At 36.4% G+C, this 16,303-nt stretch overlaps 2 protein-coding genes across 7 annotated transcripts in view; one reads left to right on the top strand and one right to left on the bottom strand.

Moving 5' to 3' along the window:
- The window catches only part of LOC112140035 (paired box protein Pax-7), a 629,290-nt gene that overhangs the window by 123,549 nt on the left and 489,438 nt on the right, over positions 1-16,303 (top strand). The gene's annotated exons all lie outside the window — the stretch shown is intronic.
- LOC112141327 (tumor necrosis factor receptor superfamily member 14) lies at positions 7,806-14,355 on the bottom strand. Of its 2 annotated transcripts, none has more exons than XM_024264436.2 (7): positions 14,106-14,355; positions 13,916-14,011; positions 9,240-9,362; positions 9,013-9,168; positions 8,861-8,945; positions 8,143-8,285; positions 7,806-8,042 (listed from the first exon to the last, which is right to left on the bottom strand). In XM_024264436.2, the coding sequence occupies exons 1-7, from the start codon at positions 14,128-14,130 to the stop codon at positions 7,975-7,977; spliced, it is 696 nt and encodes a 231-aa protein (XP_024120204.1). In that variant the 5' UTR covers positions 14,131-14,355; the 3' UTR covers positions 7,806-7,974. The 2 variants fall into 2 exon arrangements, with proteins under 2 accessions (XP_024120204.1, XP_036068890.1); XM_036212997.1 differs by having other exon boundaries at positions 7,806-8,059; positions 14,106-14,351.

Genomic DNA, 16,303 nt, shown 5'->3' with positions numbered 1-16,303 from the left:
AAACTTGTGTTCAATGTTTAATCTGTCTATATACAAATACACGTTTTAAAGATTTCTGTATCAATTATATTTTTCATTCCTTAAACTGTAATATCTAGAAGCACCTGAGTACAATATTTATTTTTTTTTTTCCATCAACATGCTGAATGAAGTCTTACATTCTTTAAACCTGAAGTGTGTTTTTCAAGGTAAAATGCATAATTCTATTTTCAGAACCAAGTTTTGTCCTAAAGTCCTAAAGCCATTAGCAGCCACAAAGTCTTCACTCATCCTTTAGAAAAATAAAATACTGATTTATATTCATGTTTTTGCTACATTCCTTTATGCTTTATGATACATTTAAATAAAATATTGCATTTTTTAAATAAATAAAACTTGAACATGAAGATAAAATAGCTTTTAAAAAGAAAAAAAAATGAAATCGTTAATAACTTTAGACAGAGCTTTGCATGACTTGCTTTCAAAATAAATGACACCCTGGCCTGCACTATAGGATCATGCCAATACAGAAAATGCAGTAGGAAGTGTAAAGTCATCAAATATTTAAGAAAAAATGTTTATTTTTCTGTTTCTGAAGCACAAATTCATAAATATAACCAACAAAAACTAAATCAGAGCTAATGAAGTGACCCTTACCGTTTATTAAACCCAAGAGGATCACTTTAAATCATTCAATTTGATCAAATATAATCCAGTGAGTTATAATTCTGTTTATACTTACTCTTAATACATTTATTTTCTGTGATAAATGAAGCTCAAAATTAAACCCAAATGAGTCAGTATGACGTTGATGAACTACAAACGGATTGAAGGAGAATTATAGCTACTGTTGTTATGGATCCTTCAAACGCTTGTGAATGAGTTGAATAATTTTACTACTTACTTACTTTTTCCTTTACAGTTACTTTAAAACAAAATGTAACATTGTATTTTAATCAAAGAGTCACTTGTAGTTCCGGAGCTGCATGCTGCAGACCTCTGCACTATAGTACCAACACATCTGCTGTCTGTTTACCCATCTTTATTTAATTCATTGCTGTCTCATTTTATTTTCTACTTCATACAAAAAAAAATCTGGGTGGAGATTCATGACTGATTCTGAGCTTTTGATCTGATGAAATCCCGCGTTAAGTCACTCATTTTCATGCCTTCAAGCACAAGAAAAATCCAGACATTATGAAGCATTTGCCCTTTTTGGCCGCCAGATGTCACTATTCAGCAAAGCAGGTGAAATAAAGTAAATTATAGAGTTACTGAGCGTTTCTGCTGCTGCAGAAAGAATGAACAGTTTTGAATGTTGAGATTCAGCCTAAAGTCTTCTGTCAGGAGAATTCTAAGTAATGATATTTAAAGCTTATACCATGGTCTGGGTGAATACTCGATTCTTATTGGCTGCTGGGTGTGGATAAAAAAGTGATATTAAATCTTAAACAGCAGAATGTGCTGAACCTTTTTACAGCAGAAGATCTGAAGAGTGTGAATGTTTCCCAGAATTCATAGCTCCACTGCTGTTTTCAGGGTACATTAAAACCATTATTCAAACTAATATATTTAAAAATAATATATTTACCAACATCTCAGGAGAACTCATCGAAAGTGGAATTATGATGACGGACTTCAGTGATCATTTACCAATCTTCACAGTCCATAAGCACTATCAAACTAAAATTCAAACTAAAACAGAAAAAAATGATAAGGGATAGATCCCAAAAAGCAGTAGATGCATTTAAAAAAGACCTGGAAGAGCAAAACTGGGAGGAAGTATATGTTAAAGATGTTAACTTGGCTTCTAATTCTTTTATAAGAATCGTTGGCGGTCTATATGAAAAAAACTACAAAATAAAGAAAATAACCATAAAAGAGAGAACAAGTAAGCAATGGATGACCAAAGGACTCCAAAACACATGCAAGAAAAAAAATACTTTATACAAGTACTTTCTAAATCTAAAAAATGTGGAGGCTGAAAATAGATATAAAAAATACAAAAATAAATTAGTTTCAATATTGAGAAAACATAAAAAAGATTACTACAGTAAATTATTAGAAGAAAACAGAAACAACATCAAGGAAACATGGGGAATAATACATAGTATTGTACAAAAGAATATAACAGGCCCACCAGTATCTAATTATTTTAATAATGGATAAATGGAAATCCATGAAATAAATAAAACAGCAAATGAATTTAACGTTTATTTTGTAAATGTTGGATAAAACTTGGCAAACTCTATTCCAAACAAACCAGACTATAATATTACTTCAAATATAAAGAATAATTCAAACATCATGTTATTAGACCCAGTAACTAGTGAAGAAATAAAAAATATTGTTAAAGGGAGTAAAAACAAAAGGTCTACTGATTGTGACGACCTAGATATAATACTGATAAAGACATACTTGATTATATTATACATCCTTTAAGCTATATATATTCTTTATCTTTTACACTAGGAGTCTTTCCAGACAAGATGAAAATTGCCAAGGTCTTACCACTCTACAAAAATGGAGATAAACATGTTTTTTCCAACTACAGGCCAATATCTCTGCTTTCCCAGTTCTCCAAAATACTAGAAAACTTATATGTATACAGACTAGACAGACTCCTGAATAAAGAAAATACTTTATGTAACAGTCGATACGGTTTTAGAGCAAAACATTCAACAACAATGGCATTAATGGAATTGACAGAAGAAATATCAGAAGCGATTGACAAAAAGAACCATCTCATCAGCATTTTCATAGACCTCAGGAAAGCATTTGACACAATAAATCATCAGGTTCTCCTTCAAAAACTCAGTAAATACGGGATCAAAGGACTGGCCCTACAATGGATAGCTAGCTATCTAAAAGATCGACAACAATACGTACAAATAAACAACACCAAATCCAATCTATCTCATATCACCTGTGGTGTACCTCAAGGGTCAGTCCTTGGCCCCAAACTATTTATCATTTATATAAACGATTTAAGCTCAACATCCAAAAAAATTAATTCCATTTTACTTGCAGACGACACAACCTTTTATTATACGGGAGACAATATTGAACATATGATGGAGGTGGTGCAGACTGAGTTAGGAAAAATTAAATCGTGGTTTGACGGAAATAAACTATCAATAAATAGTGACAAATCATATTTTATGATATTTAGTAATAGAAATACAAATAATACAGTTGAATTAAACAGAGATAAAATAAATATCAGAAGAGTAAAAGAATTAAAATTTTTAGGAGTAATTATAGACGAAAAGCTATCTTGGAAATCACAAGTTAACACATCAAATCCAAAATAGCAAAAGCAATTGCAGAATTACACAAAGTAAAATGGTTCTTAGACAATAACTCATTATATCTATTATATAATTCCTTTATGCCATACCTGAACTACTGTATAGAAATGTGGGGTACAACTTATAAAACATATATTTATCCAATTTACATATTGCAAAAAAAACAATAAGAATTATTACAAAAAGTAATTATAGGGACCCGTCTAATCCATTATTTATTAAATTAAAACTATTCAAACTTTACGATCTTATAAATAGGGATGTCCCGATCCGATCACGTGATCGGAAATCGGGGCCGATCACGTGATTGGGGACTCGATCGGAATCGGACTCCTTTGTCCGATCAGGATCGGATATTTCATTTATTCTCATTATGATCAGAGCTTTATATTTCATCTTATCACTCCGGATAAATACTCCACTAGAAGTCTGCATGTCATGAAAAGATCACAAAATGTCATTACCAGAAAACGCAGCAGAAAACAGCAGCAGTTCATGTAGAGGGCTAACGTAAATAAGGCTAGCTAGAAAGCTAACTTCCGGGATCAATAACTCTTTTAAAAACGCTTTAAACTGACAGCAAGTGTCTCTATTGGTTTGTCCTAACTCAAACAACAACCTCTAAAGGTATTCCAACAGAAAAAGACAGTATTTTTTTTTTTTTTTTAATGTGAAGCTCTTCATGCTGCAGACAGATGGCTACACAGCAGCTGCTAACTGCTACATGCTAGCGCCGTGATTTAACTCCTTAGGACCCGAGCTGTCCTTTGATATGCCTGTTTTATTTATCTGACAGAGAAATAACAGTTAAGAAAATTAACTACTGTGGTAATAAAACCGAAAATGTGATGTCTTAAGAACTTAAAAAAGAAGCACATAATCTTAAAAATAACTAAATAAATAAAACTAATAAATTAAAACTAATAATGATATCAGCTATTCATGAACACTCATCAAATTTTATGCTAAAACAAAGTCATAATTTATTTTTAAGAATTTTAAATGAGGACAGGAATCACATTTGGTCAAAAATGTTCAATAGCTCTAAAGATGTTAAAGCTAAAGTCACTAAACTTTATCACATGACTAATTATCACTTATATAACAAGAAAATTGTATTTTTTTCCTAGTTTATATTTGCTGTATTTTTACTTGTTTATTAAAGCTACTTCACAGAAGTGTTTTATTTAAGTTTTTAATGATAAAAGAAGGTTATTGAAATATAAATAAGGGACAACACTAATCTGTTTGTTTAATTTATTCATGTTTTAAATGTCTTATAAAAGTATCGGATCGGGACTCGGTATCGGCAGATACACAAAATCAAATGACTCGGAATCGGATCGGGCCCAAAAAAACCTGATCGGGACATTCCTAGTTATAAACTTTAATATTTTGAAATTAATGTATAAATTAAATATGAAATACCTTCCTCCTAATTTAATGAAAATATACATGAAAAGAAAAAGTAAATTTAATCTAAAAGTTCATGAAATATTTGTTAAACCAAAACACAGAATACTTCTGAAGGAACGATGTGTATCAGTATATGGAGTTAATAAATGGAATAAATTGAGCGTAGAAATTAAAAATGCTGCAACGGTATCAAGTTATTAAAAACGACATTAAAAACAGTTTAATCAATGACTATAAAACTATCTAAAACAAATAACAATTACTCATCCCGGAGGTATGATGTTCATTTCACACTGGACTAAATCGGCCGAATGTTTGTGTATCTGAATCTTTCTTTTTTTATTGATTGATTTATTGTTTGTTAAAAGAGGCAGACAAAATAAGTTTTTCTTCTTTCTGTCCACTTTTACATCATGTTTGAGTTTACAACTCAAGTTTATATTGTATGTTTTTACTATTAATGAATAAAAATGAAATGAACCTTAAAAAAAATAAAATAAAAAAATAAAAAAAGACGAACTAAAGAAAAAGAAAACAATTTAAATGAATGTTTAAAGGAACCTTTTCAGAGTTTCTCCTGCTGGTGATGAGAGTTTCCTCACAGATGATTAAATATCTGTCGGCCCATGAAGACCTTCAGGGTTCTTCTTCTTCTTCTTCTTCTTTCTTCTTCTCTGCAGCAGATACATGTTCACTAATGCAGACTCTCACTATAAACGGCCTTCACCAAACAGTAACTGACAAGATCCTGAAAGGAAGGGAGGGATGGATGATAGATGGATGATAGATGGATGGAACCCCCCCCCCATCCCAGTGTGACCAGCAGGGGGCAGTCTGCTCTCAGGAAGTACCACTGGGTTGCAAAAAGGCCAAAGTCCCATTGACTTACATTGAGAAACAGACAGTTATTTCTCAGTCATTTTATATCTCAGAATAATCATTCTTCCTCTGCTGCTTTCTGATTAACTTCTTTTTTCTAATCCTAATTTTTTTTTAAAGATTTTTTTCCATTATCACAAGTTATTAGAGTTATAAATTGACCAATCAGATGGCTCAATAAGCGTTTGTGGGTCTGACGTCGACCGTCTGGGGGGTTTGATTGACAGATGACGGGTAGCCAATGGGAGCAGACTTCATCAATGGGTCCGTGAAGACCTTTTAACACCTACTTTACAATTCAACAATGTACCAATCATTGTCCTACTGTTGTTTTCCTCAATGGAATGTACCGATGCAGCAGTTTAAAACAACAAGAGGAGCATGCTGTCGACATTTTTAGATGAGGATTTACTCTGTAGAAATAGATTTCACTCTGAGGTTATGTGCTTTGGACTTTTTTCTTTGTTTAACGTTCGTTTAACGTTTTTCTTTATTTCACTGTTTTGATTGTAGCTTATAAATTATAAAATAACCAACCAAAGTTTCATCTTCTTCACTTTTCCAGCTTCAGCCTGAATTAGACGCAGCCGTCTGAGGAGCGCGAGACAAACTAGAAAGGACCTGGTCGTATTTTCAAACAGATAAAAAGATCCAGCTGTTCTCTTGTTAGGATGGTTATTTATTTTAAATACCGCTGAACGCGCTTCTCACGTGCATCTGATCAGACTGTAAACCTGCATGTGAAGTAACGCTGCTGCTCGTGCGAGAGGGACACGCGCATTTCTCCAGCAGCGTCACCCAAATGCTCCTTTTATTTCGACAAAAAGGAATAAATGTAAGTAAATCCCAAAGGACCGCTGACAGAATCAAATGTTGGAATGGTTCTTCCTCAAAGGCTTCAACAATGACTTGTACGATTCTCCGCCGTGATTAAAGTAGAAGCTGTTTACATCCACAGTCTCATGGTCGAGGCGTGGAAAGAGGCAGAAACTCACAATAAACTCACTACAGATTGGCGACAGTACTTTCTGTAGATTCGATGACTCAGCTATGACTCAGACCAATCGCTGAAGATGGGTTGCAAATGGCGGTATCCGTTTCAGGAATTGACGGTGAAAGCGGCGGCCTACTTTCGCGAGGAGAGGAGGTAGTGCATTTCCAATGGGGGACCTCAGTGGTTGCTCAGTCCATTATTTTTACATTCAATGGCTGCTGCAGCTTCTTCAGAGAAAATTCTGATGTAAAACTACAGACGTAAACAGAAAATGATAAAAACATGTTGAACCTCATTTGCAAATATGACTGTGAACAAACTAAAGTGGAAACGACAAAAAATGCTTTTATTATGAAAAACGTTCTCAGGTGTTAATCCACACAGACTGAAGAATGTTTCTATGAACAGTTTTTATTTTAGTAAAACGCAGACAAACATGGTTGGTTAGAAAAATGTCCATGTCTACTTTAGTGCAAAAATGTCAGTAGATGCTGGTTAATGCTGGAAAACTGCTCTGCTGCTGTTTGTTTGTGGAATATTTATTTTATAAAAAACTCCAAGATGTGTAAACCAACACTTCAACACGTGGATGGGAAGGACAGAAACCAAACCTGCCATCTTCCAATCGAAGCCAACTGCTGTGTATCTGCTCCACAGCCATGTTTGATAATACTTAGAGGTCTTGAGGTTTTTAAGATTCTGATTTCATGAACTTCTGTCTCCTTTAGTCCGTCTGTTCTAACCCTAACCTTTAAGTGCTTTACAAAAAATAAACAAATGACAAAAATAACCAACATGGTCTCAGTAAAATACGTACATATTCCACGACTTTGCACTCTGAAATACCGTGTATAATATACGCCAAACACACTTTTTGCGTGCATATGATACGCAATGGTAGAGAATAGGTTGCGCCGGCGTACAATATACACGAGTTTTTAGGTTTCGTTTTGATCACGTGGTCAGAAATCCTCCGGCTCTTTTCTAAATGACGTCGTTCCTGGTTAAGGTTAGGATTACGGTTATGGTTAGGATTAGAAAAGCAAATTGTTCATTTGTGGGGCTGTCTGTGATGCTCACGCCTCCACCAGGGGGCGTGTCAAACCTGGAAAACAGATTTAACACGTTTAGGACCGCGCGTATTATATGCACGCAAAAACCGGTTTTGGCGTATATTATACACGGTATTTCCCAAATCGTGGCATATGTATGCATTTTACTGAGACTGGGCTGAAATAACAGTAAAAAATAAAATATCCCAAACAAAAATAAAAAAATTTACAAATACAAAAATTTATAATCAAATGACAACATGAGGAAATGTAAAAGCTATTTAAAACAAAGCTAAAAATGAGTTTTGAGTTTTGTCCTAAGAGCCTCCACTGTAGATGAAGTTCAAACGTCTTCAGGCAGAAAGTTCCTCAGAGATGAAACGAGTCGTCGTTGTGGGTTCTTGTTTAGTTCTGTGTGAACAGGAATACTGAAAGGTTTGTGTGTTAGAACAGTGAGTAACAAACAGTAAATTCAAAGTTAATCTGGATTATAGACAGGATTCCAACAAACCTTTTATAAAAGTTGCAATAATTAGTGATAATAAAAATAGGCCAAAGGAACAACATGAGGCAACATGATTTCTTGATGCTGAGCTGCAAACCACATCACTGACTGAACTTCCGTCTCTCTCTCGTCTTTCAGACTCAGAACATCTGTTGAAGGAAAACAGTTTTAGATCGTTGCAAGAATCAGAAAAACTGAAACATGAAAAACCTGCAGCATAAAGTTCAGCTCATATCAGGAAACCAAAGCAAACTTTACAGAAAATGAGAGTTTGCATCATTATGAAATAGAGTATTTTCCATTTCTGTACAGAATCGTCGTTTCCAGTGATTCCTGGAACCCAAAACATTCTCATTCCAACTCGACCCACATCGACGTTTGGTTGAAGGACGCCAGCGTCAAAGATTGATGTTTGGGGAGTCCCTAACTCGTCGTTTTTTTAAGATAACCAGTTCAATCTGGTGATACTAGTGCAGGTAAACAGTGATGGTAAAAAGAAGGAACAGGTCTGTGATGGACAGAATTATTGTTTGTTGGAGATAAATAATCATTTTCTGCTCCAACATACAAATAAGTTCTTTTAGAAAAATCAAACATTGAGATTCCCTGGATTCATTTTTTTAAAGAATGTGTTTCAAAGCTCATCCCTCATGGATCCTGACGCTGCAGATGGAGTTTTCAGGCTCAAACGTGGACGATGAAGATGAAGATGAAGATGACTCACTCTGTCCACCGTGTGCAGTTCAGTCCGTCCACAGAAAAAGAGCCGGGAGGACAATCTTCACACACAGTGTCTGCTGTGCTGCTTCCTGGAAGAAAACCTCACTTTCAGCTGATTCTCCTGCAGGAGGACGTCTCCACAGGTGCAGGACTCACCTGGTTCCTTCGTCTTCTGCCCGGATTTGCACTGGGAATGTTTTTCTGCTAAGCTGCACCCGGAGATTTCAGGAGCCCGACAAAAGTATCCGTCCACGACCCAGCAGACCGTGTCTGATGTGGCGGTGCAGTTGTGTCTGGTGAAGAGGCCGTGGCCTGAAGGGAGAAACATCAGAGTTTCAGACGCTGACGTGCGCTTCCTGCTGAAGCTGAAGCTGAAGCTGTACCTGTGCAGAGAGTGCAGCTGGAGCAGCTCTTCAGGCCATTGGGCTTATCCGTGAAGGTTCCCTCCGGACAGGGCTGACACTTGGTCCCCAGGTCCTCCGTGCAGTCTCTGCTCACATGCAATCCTGTTTGAAAACACGTTCATGTTCAGCTCAAGCTCCGACCGGGATGAGCAACTCAAACACGAGTTCATGGACAAGATCCTGACATGATGAAACAGAAGAGGAAATACAGCAGAGCAGGACTTCAAACGTGTCCCATAATCCAGCAGTGGTTCCTATATCTCACCTTCAGGACGAGCCGTAAGATGTTTCCAGAAAAAAGGGTTTAATTTTAGTTGCAATGATTAATCTTCAAGACACTGGAAAAAACTGGATGAATGAGAACCTTCACTAAGATATTTAGACATCTGTGAGTATCTTTTGAAAGCGCTATATAAATAAAATGTTAAAAAAAAAAAAAAAATCTTTATAAATAAAATGATCATCAGCGGCTCAAACTTGAAATGGTTCAGCAACAAGTTCTCATTTGACTGAATTCATTTTAAATTACTTTTATTTGTTTCTTGGTTTAAAATATTTCCTGAAGCTTTTTTGTGATTATAATATATTATATATTGAACTATCTAAAGGAATATATATTGAAGAGCTGTCTCAGCTCTAAACGAGGACAGTCTCCTTCTTTCCTAGCACCTTTTTTTGTTTTTACCAAACAGACAGACAGCCAGACAGACAGACAGATAGACAGACAGATAGATAGGCTTCTAATTTTTGTTGTATACTTTACAATGACAATAAAGCTATTCTGATTCTGAAACTTAAACTGATGCTGAGGCCTATCCACTTCTTAAGCCATGCCCCCTGCAGCTCAGAACTATTAACTGGAGCAGAAACCAGACCTGAGCTCAGTGTTGCCAGATTGGGCGGTTTTGGTTCTGAATTGGCAGGCAAAAATGGCTTTGGGCGGGTAGGCATATTTTGGGCGGTTTTTATTTCCTTATCATAAAAAAGTAGCAGACTTAGTTAAGCTGGGTGGCGATCGGACTTCCACTAATGTTCTATGTCAGTGTTCCTCACTCCAGGTCCTCGAGAGCCGCCACCCTGCCTGTTTTCCCGATCTCCAAGCCCTGTAAGCTGCTGATTCGTTCAGTCAGATGTCTCCATGTTCTGATTGAATGAACACACCTGGTCCAGGTAATCAGCAGCAAGCAGTACACAAAGAGATGGAAAACAGGCAGGGTGGCGGCTCTGGAGGACCTGGAATGAGGAACACTGTTATGTTCTGAGGCTCAGTGAACGCACCAGGAGGAGACACTTCATGGTCCTGGGCTCTGTCGTTGTTGAGGGGATTGCTGCCTCGCCTGCCAATAAATGTGTTCAAAAGCTTGGGGCTCGGTGTGGGAGGGACTTGCAGTTATTTTTTTAGCGTGATGATCACCATATTAAGCCCAATGAGGCAAATTGAATTTGTGATATTGGGCTATATAAATAAAATTGAATTGAATTGAATTGAATTAAGTGGTGTGTTTACAGTAGTCCTGTCTTGGCTGGTTTATACTTCCGACTCGTAATCGCTCACGTCGTTGTGGCCGCGCGGCCATCGGAGCAAAATCGCTTAAGTCGCTGTGAAATGTGAGCCCTGCTAATGACGTCACACACAACTGGAATTTTACACCCAGTGTGCAATAGCAGGTGAATCGTGTAATTTAACTTGAATGTATTTCAGCGATTGGAGTACGCGACTACGCAGAAAACTCGGCCCAAAAAAAATATCTTTTAGCATTGAAAGGGATAAAAAACTTACTGAAGTAGTTTAGAAATGCAGACCTTCAGACACAGAGAAACTGAGAGAGCGGACAGCAAGAAAAGCAAGTTACTGGAAAGATATTTCTTGTATTTTATATCTTGCAGCACTCCAGATGGAAATTTGCCCTTTTTACATTTTTTTTTTTTTACTTTTTATTACAAAACTCTATTGGGGGAGGACCCCCTCTACCTTTCATGTACCTGCACATTCATTTCAGCGCAGCAAGAGCGTGAGGAAGATGTTCTTCACGTTGAAAATAAACGCTGGAGACAATCGCATCGCTTGAAAGGTATAACCACCAATCAAAAGTTAACCTCAGGTTTTGTGAGCAGTTGCAAGCAAAACCAGTTAACATTAGTACGAACTAGACCACGTGATTGTGGATGCGACTGATGTGATGGCTGATCGCTTGGGAGTTTAAAAACATTGGGGGTTACAGATGAATCCAGATCCAGACCCACCTCCACGGCCGGATGATGTAGTTCGGTAAAGTTAGAAAGATATTCACAGATTCGCACTTCCGGGCTCAATAGCTCTTCAGAAAAACGTTCAAATATGACAGCAAGGATCTCAATCGTCTTGTATCAACACAGAGAGTCACCTACACAACCATTTCAAAAGAAAAAAGATTGTTTTTTACCCGTTTAATAAATAGTGTTCTCTTCGGGCTGCAGATGGAGAGACGGCAGCGAGCGGCTGCTAAGGGACCGTCTACAAAGTGCAAGCTTCCAGAGAAGGCCATTCTGTAAAAGTCAATAACCTCTCAGAAACAAATAAATATCGACTTTTGTGTGAACTACTGATAGAGATTCGTCACCATATTTGTGCTACAATAAAGATTTAGAAAAAAATATATAATTATTTTATTATTTTGATTTTAACAATTTTAATGGATATCAAGCATGAAAAATATGCTTAATAGCTCTAGGAATATTAAAGCTAGAGTCACCAAACTTTCTGTACTAACTAATGATGAGTTTACGGGTCAACTACAACAAAGATTATGGCAAAGATTTATTTTATTAATTTGTCTGATTTTTTTTGCACGAGTATGGATCATATTTAGTCTAAAATGCTTAATATCTCTAAAGATATTAAAGTTAGAGTCACCAAACTTTCTGTACTGACTAATGATGAGCTCATTGTTCTACTACAACAAAGATTTTTGCAGAAATTTACTTTTTTCATTTTTGGGGGAATTTTCTACATGATTTTCGATTATTTTTGGTCTAAAAGGCTTAATAGCTCTGAAGATATCAAAGTTAGAGTCACCAAACTTTCTGTATTGACTATTAATGAGCTCGTTGTTCTACTACAACAAAGATTATGGCAGAAATTTACTTTATTCATTTTTTTTGGAATGTTTTACATGATTTTCGATCGTGCAAAATAGTGACTTAAAAAAAATGTTGGTTGTAGTGGGCTGGCATGATAAACGTTAGCTTTAGTTAAAGGTTTGGAAACTGTAGTATTGTGTTTTCAAAAACAAGTAGTATTAGTCAGCAAGAATTAATATGTCTTTAACAAAACATACAAGTAACATTTAATCGAAAGTCTTAATTTTGTAAAATCCCCTTTTTTAAATCTTTAGAAATGTTTAACAATTCTGCCGTAATTGTTGTAGTAGAACAGTAAGCTTATGATTAGTTAGTAGAGACAGTTTTGTAACTGTAACTTCAAAATCTTCAGAGTTAATAAGCATTTTAGACCAAATATGATCAAATATGATCGAAAACCGTGTAACAAATACCAAAAAAATGAAAAAGTAAATTTCTGCCATAATCTTTGTTGTAGTAGAACAACGAGCTCATTAATAGTCAATACAGAAAGTTTGGTGACTCTAACTTTAATATCTTTAGAGATATTAAGCATTTTAGACTAAATATGATCCATACTCGTGCAAAAAAAAATCAGACAAATTAATAAAATAAATCTTTGCCATAATCTTTGTTGTAGTTGACCCGTAAACTCATCATTAGTCAGTGCAGAAATTTTGGTGACTCTAGCTTTAATATTCCTAGAGCTATTAAGCATATTTTTCATGCTTGATATCCATTAAAATTGTTAAAATCAAAATAATAAAATAAATATATATTTTTTCTAAATCTTTATTGTAGCACAAATATGGTGACGAATCTCTATCAGTAGTTCACACAAAAGTCGATATTTGTTTGTTTCTGAGAGGTTATTGACTTTTACAGAATGGCCTTCTCTGGAAGCTTGCACTTTGTAGACGGTCTCTTAGCAGCCGCTCGCTGCCGTCTCTCCATCTGCAGCCCGAAGAGAACACTATTTATTAAACGGGTAAAAAACAATCTTTTTTCTTTTGAAATGGTTGTGTAGGTGACTCTCAATATATGAAGAGTTTTTTTTTTCTTCAGAACAACCCCCCCCCCGGTCACAAAGGGTTGGGCGGTTTTTTGCTGCTTGCGGCGATTTTCTGATTACTTTTGGGCTGGAAAACCGTGAGACTATCTGGCAACACTGCCTGAGCTTTCTTCACTGGGAACGCATCTCTGCACTGATGGAGCTTTAAAGTCCTGCCGCCGTGAAGAACAGAGTCCAACAGCTTCACTGTGATTGGTTGGTAAATGTAGAAATTGTATTTTTACTACGTAATCTAAAGTTCCGACAGGACTTGAACGCATCGCTTACGAAACTAAAAAAATGTTTATATATAAATCAAAAGAAAAAATGTTTATATCTGATTAAACATGAGTTTGTGTGTTGTTTGTTGGTTCTGAGTTTTTTCACATCGAGTCAGAAAGTTGAGGTGATTTTAGGGCAGCAGCAGACACGGCCACACTTCCGCTCTGAGAAGAGAGGCGCCTCTGTCCGGAAAAACTGGCAACCTCTCTTCTTTCTTCAGTACCTTGATTGCACATCGGGCAGCAGAATCCGTCCTTGGATCTGAATTCTTTCTCCCCGCAGCTGGACGCTGGTTCCGACAGGACCGAAACCAACCCAACTGAGGAGCAGAGCACACAGGAGAACCCGTAAAGGCCTGAGCCGAACCGTCGATGGCGCTTTCGGTCCAGGAGGTTTTCAGCACCGAGACTCACCGAGAATGAGCAGCGAGGAAATCATGTTGCATCATGACGTAACCCGATAGATAGTTACAATCATGATTAATCACGGTTTAGACGTTTTAAAAACACATTTATTCCTCAGCCTAATAATGGGAGTCGCTACGCACATATAAATTACGTCACTTCCCGTTAGCGCCAACTTTTTTCTTCTAAACTTTATTACTCGCGCTGGTAGAGCGCATAAGAGTTTTAACCATTGACTGTATAAGAACGAACTGGACTCAACAACCCCCCCCCACTTCTGTGTTTCATTTNNTACAATACATTCCATATAATGATCCAATACTGAGAGTTACAGAGGATGAATTTGAACTTGCCAGGGGTAACAAGGGAAAGAGAAAAGTAAGGAAACATATACAAAAAAAATGAAAAAATTAAGTCAAACAGGTGTAATAACAGCTTTTGTGGTACAGGATTAAATATTTTTAATATACAAAACCATTTCTTTGTGAAAAACATAACTGTTTTTTGTAAGCATTTTAAAATTTATGTATATAATATTTAGCCATAATTATCAATAAATGAAGCAGATATATATTTTTGGAATCAACCTTTTCTTGCACAAAATAACCAAAAACAATGTGTTCATAAAATAACTTGTGATTTGAACATAGGTGTGTTGCTATAAAACATGTAAAGTATTTCCAGAATGAACACGTGAATGTACAATACCAGAAAACATGAGGCGCAGTTTCAGGCGACACTTGGCAAAAAGAATGATTAAAATCAATATCTTTATTAAACTTTGTAAAAAAGTGTTTTGCGGGGTAATCAGAATCAGCTTTATTGGCCAAGTACAGGATATAGAAAAGGAATTTGGTTCCAGTGATCTGTGCTCTTATGCAAAAAAAGGTTAAAAAAATAATATAATAAGATATATACATATATATATATATATGTATACACACCTGGAAAAACAGGAGTGATAAAGATATATACAACAGTGTTCCGGTGTAGCAGTTCCCATCTTGTGTTCTGTACTCTGTGACTGATCAAGAGTTCATCAGAGTGACGGCTCGAGGGAAGAAGCTGTCTTTGTGGCGAGTGGCGAGGATGCGACATAAACCAGCCTTGAAATTCCTTCAGCTTTTGCTAAAAGACGACGACCTTTTAATGACAAATCTCTTTGGAGCCAACGATTGAACTTATTTTGTGCTTTTTTTGATCATAGGGTCTAAGCTGATGAATTCTCTGTCTTTCTGATCTTTAGTTATTTGTAGACCTAAATATGTTCCCTTTTCTTTGACAACAATATTATTTATTGAGGGTAAAACACAATTTTTAAGAGGAAATAATTCGCATTTCTTTAAATTTAGATAAAGATCAGTAGCCTTTGAAAAAGTTTCAATAATTTCAAGAACCTTGGAACTTGTGAGTTATTTTTAAGAAATAAAGCTGTGTCATCTGCCAGTTGACTCAAGAGGATTTCTCTGCCTGCAATGGAAATGCCACTAATATTACTGGATTGTATTGATCTTATTCCGGGGGCCTCTCATGTAAAATGAATTATGGGTGCAACTTCCGGCATAGCAACCGGAAGTTACACGGCTCTATTTGTTTCCACTGAAAGTCGCGGTTTTGTTAGCTTTAGCGTGTTTTACTTAATCCCTCAAAGTTTTCAAAAATGTCTTTGCGCAGTTCAGGCGCATGTTTTGCCGCTCGTGGTTGTACTAACAACCAAACTAAAGTAAATTTGTGGAGCGTTTTGTGGGACATGGGCTGCTGACGAAGAGGGAGTGCAGCTGCCCTCCTCGGTACAGATTTTACCGTCTACCGGGCGAGGATAAAGTCAGAAGGATGTGGATGAACATTTTAAATCTTTCATTTTGTGGATAAAGTACACACGGAGGAAAATCCGTATCCAACATTATGGTCGGGTTACTCCAGAACACCAGAGAAGAAGAGACGCCAGGTACTGCAGAGACCTGACAGCAGCGGTTAAGTTAGTTTCATATTCGACATTCGTCACACATTCAGCGATGAACGGAGATATTTCTCAAACGCCTTTGCTAGAAAATACACCAACAATGTTTTATTGACAGATGATAAAACAATCAATGTTTCACACGACTCATTTTCATTCTTCATGATCCACATAACGAGCAGACCACCGCAAACGCCGCTACAATGTGGGCGTAGCCGGAGCACTTTGTCCGAGCTGCTGCTGAAAG

This window comes from Oryzias melastigma, linkage group LG7, assembly GCF_002922805.2.
Source record: "Oryzias melastigma strain HK-1 linkage group LG7, ASM292280v2, whole genome shotgun sequence".
NCBI classification, from domain to species: domain Eukaryota; kingdom Metazoa; phylum Chordata; class Actinopteri; order Beloniformes; family Adrianichthyidae; genus Oryzias; species Oryzias melastigma.
This window is presented reverse-complemented; position numbering and strand designations above follow the sequence as displayed.

What these genes read in the sequence shown, in the direction of transcription:
- LOC112141327 (XM_024264436.2), bottom strand. Translation starts at nt 14,130, where the DNA reads ATGATTTCCTCGCTGCTCATTCTCG. An exon ending in GCAGAAGACGAAGGAACCAG is followed by an intron (nt 8,946 to 9,012) that starts GTGAGTCCTGCA and finishes GTTTTCTTCCAG; the next exon opens with GAAGCAGCACAGCAGACACT. An exon ending in TATTGCAACTTTTATAAAAG is followed by an intron (nt 8,043 to 8,142) that starts GTTTGTTGGAAT and finishes CTGTTCACACAG; the next exon opens with AACTAAACAAGAACCCACAA.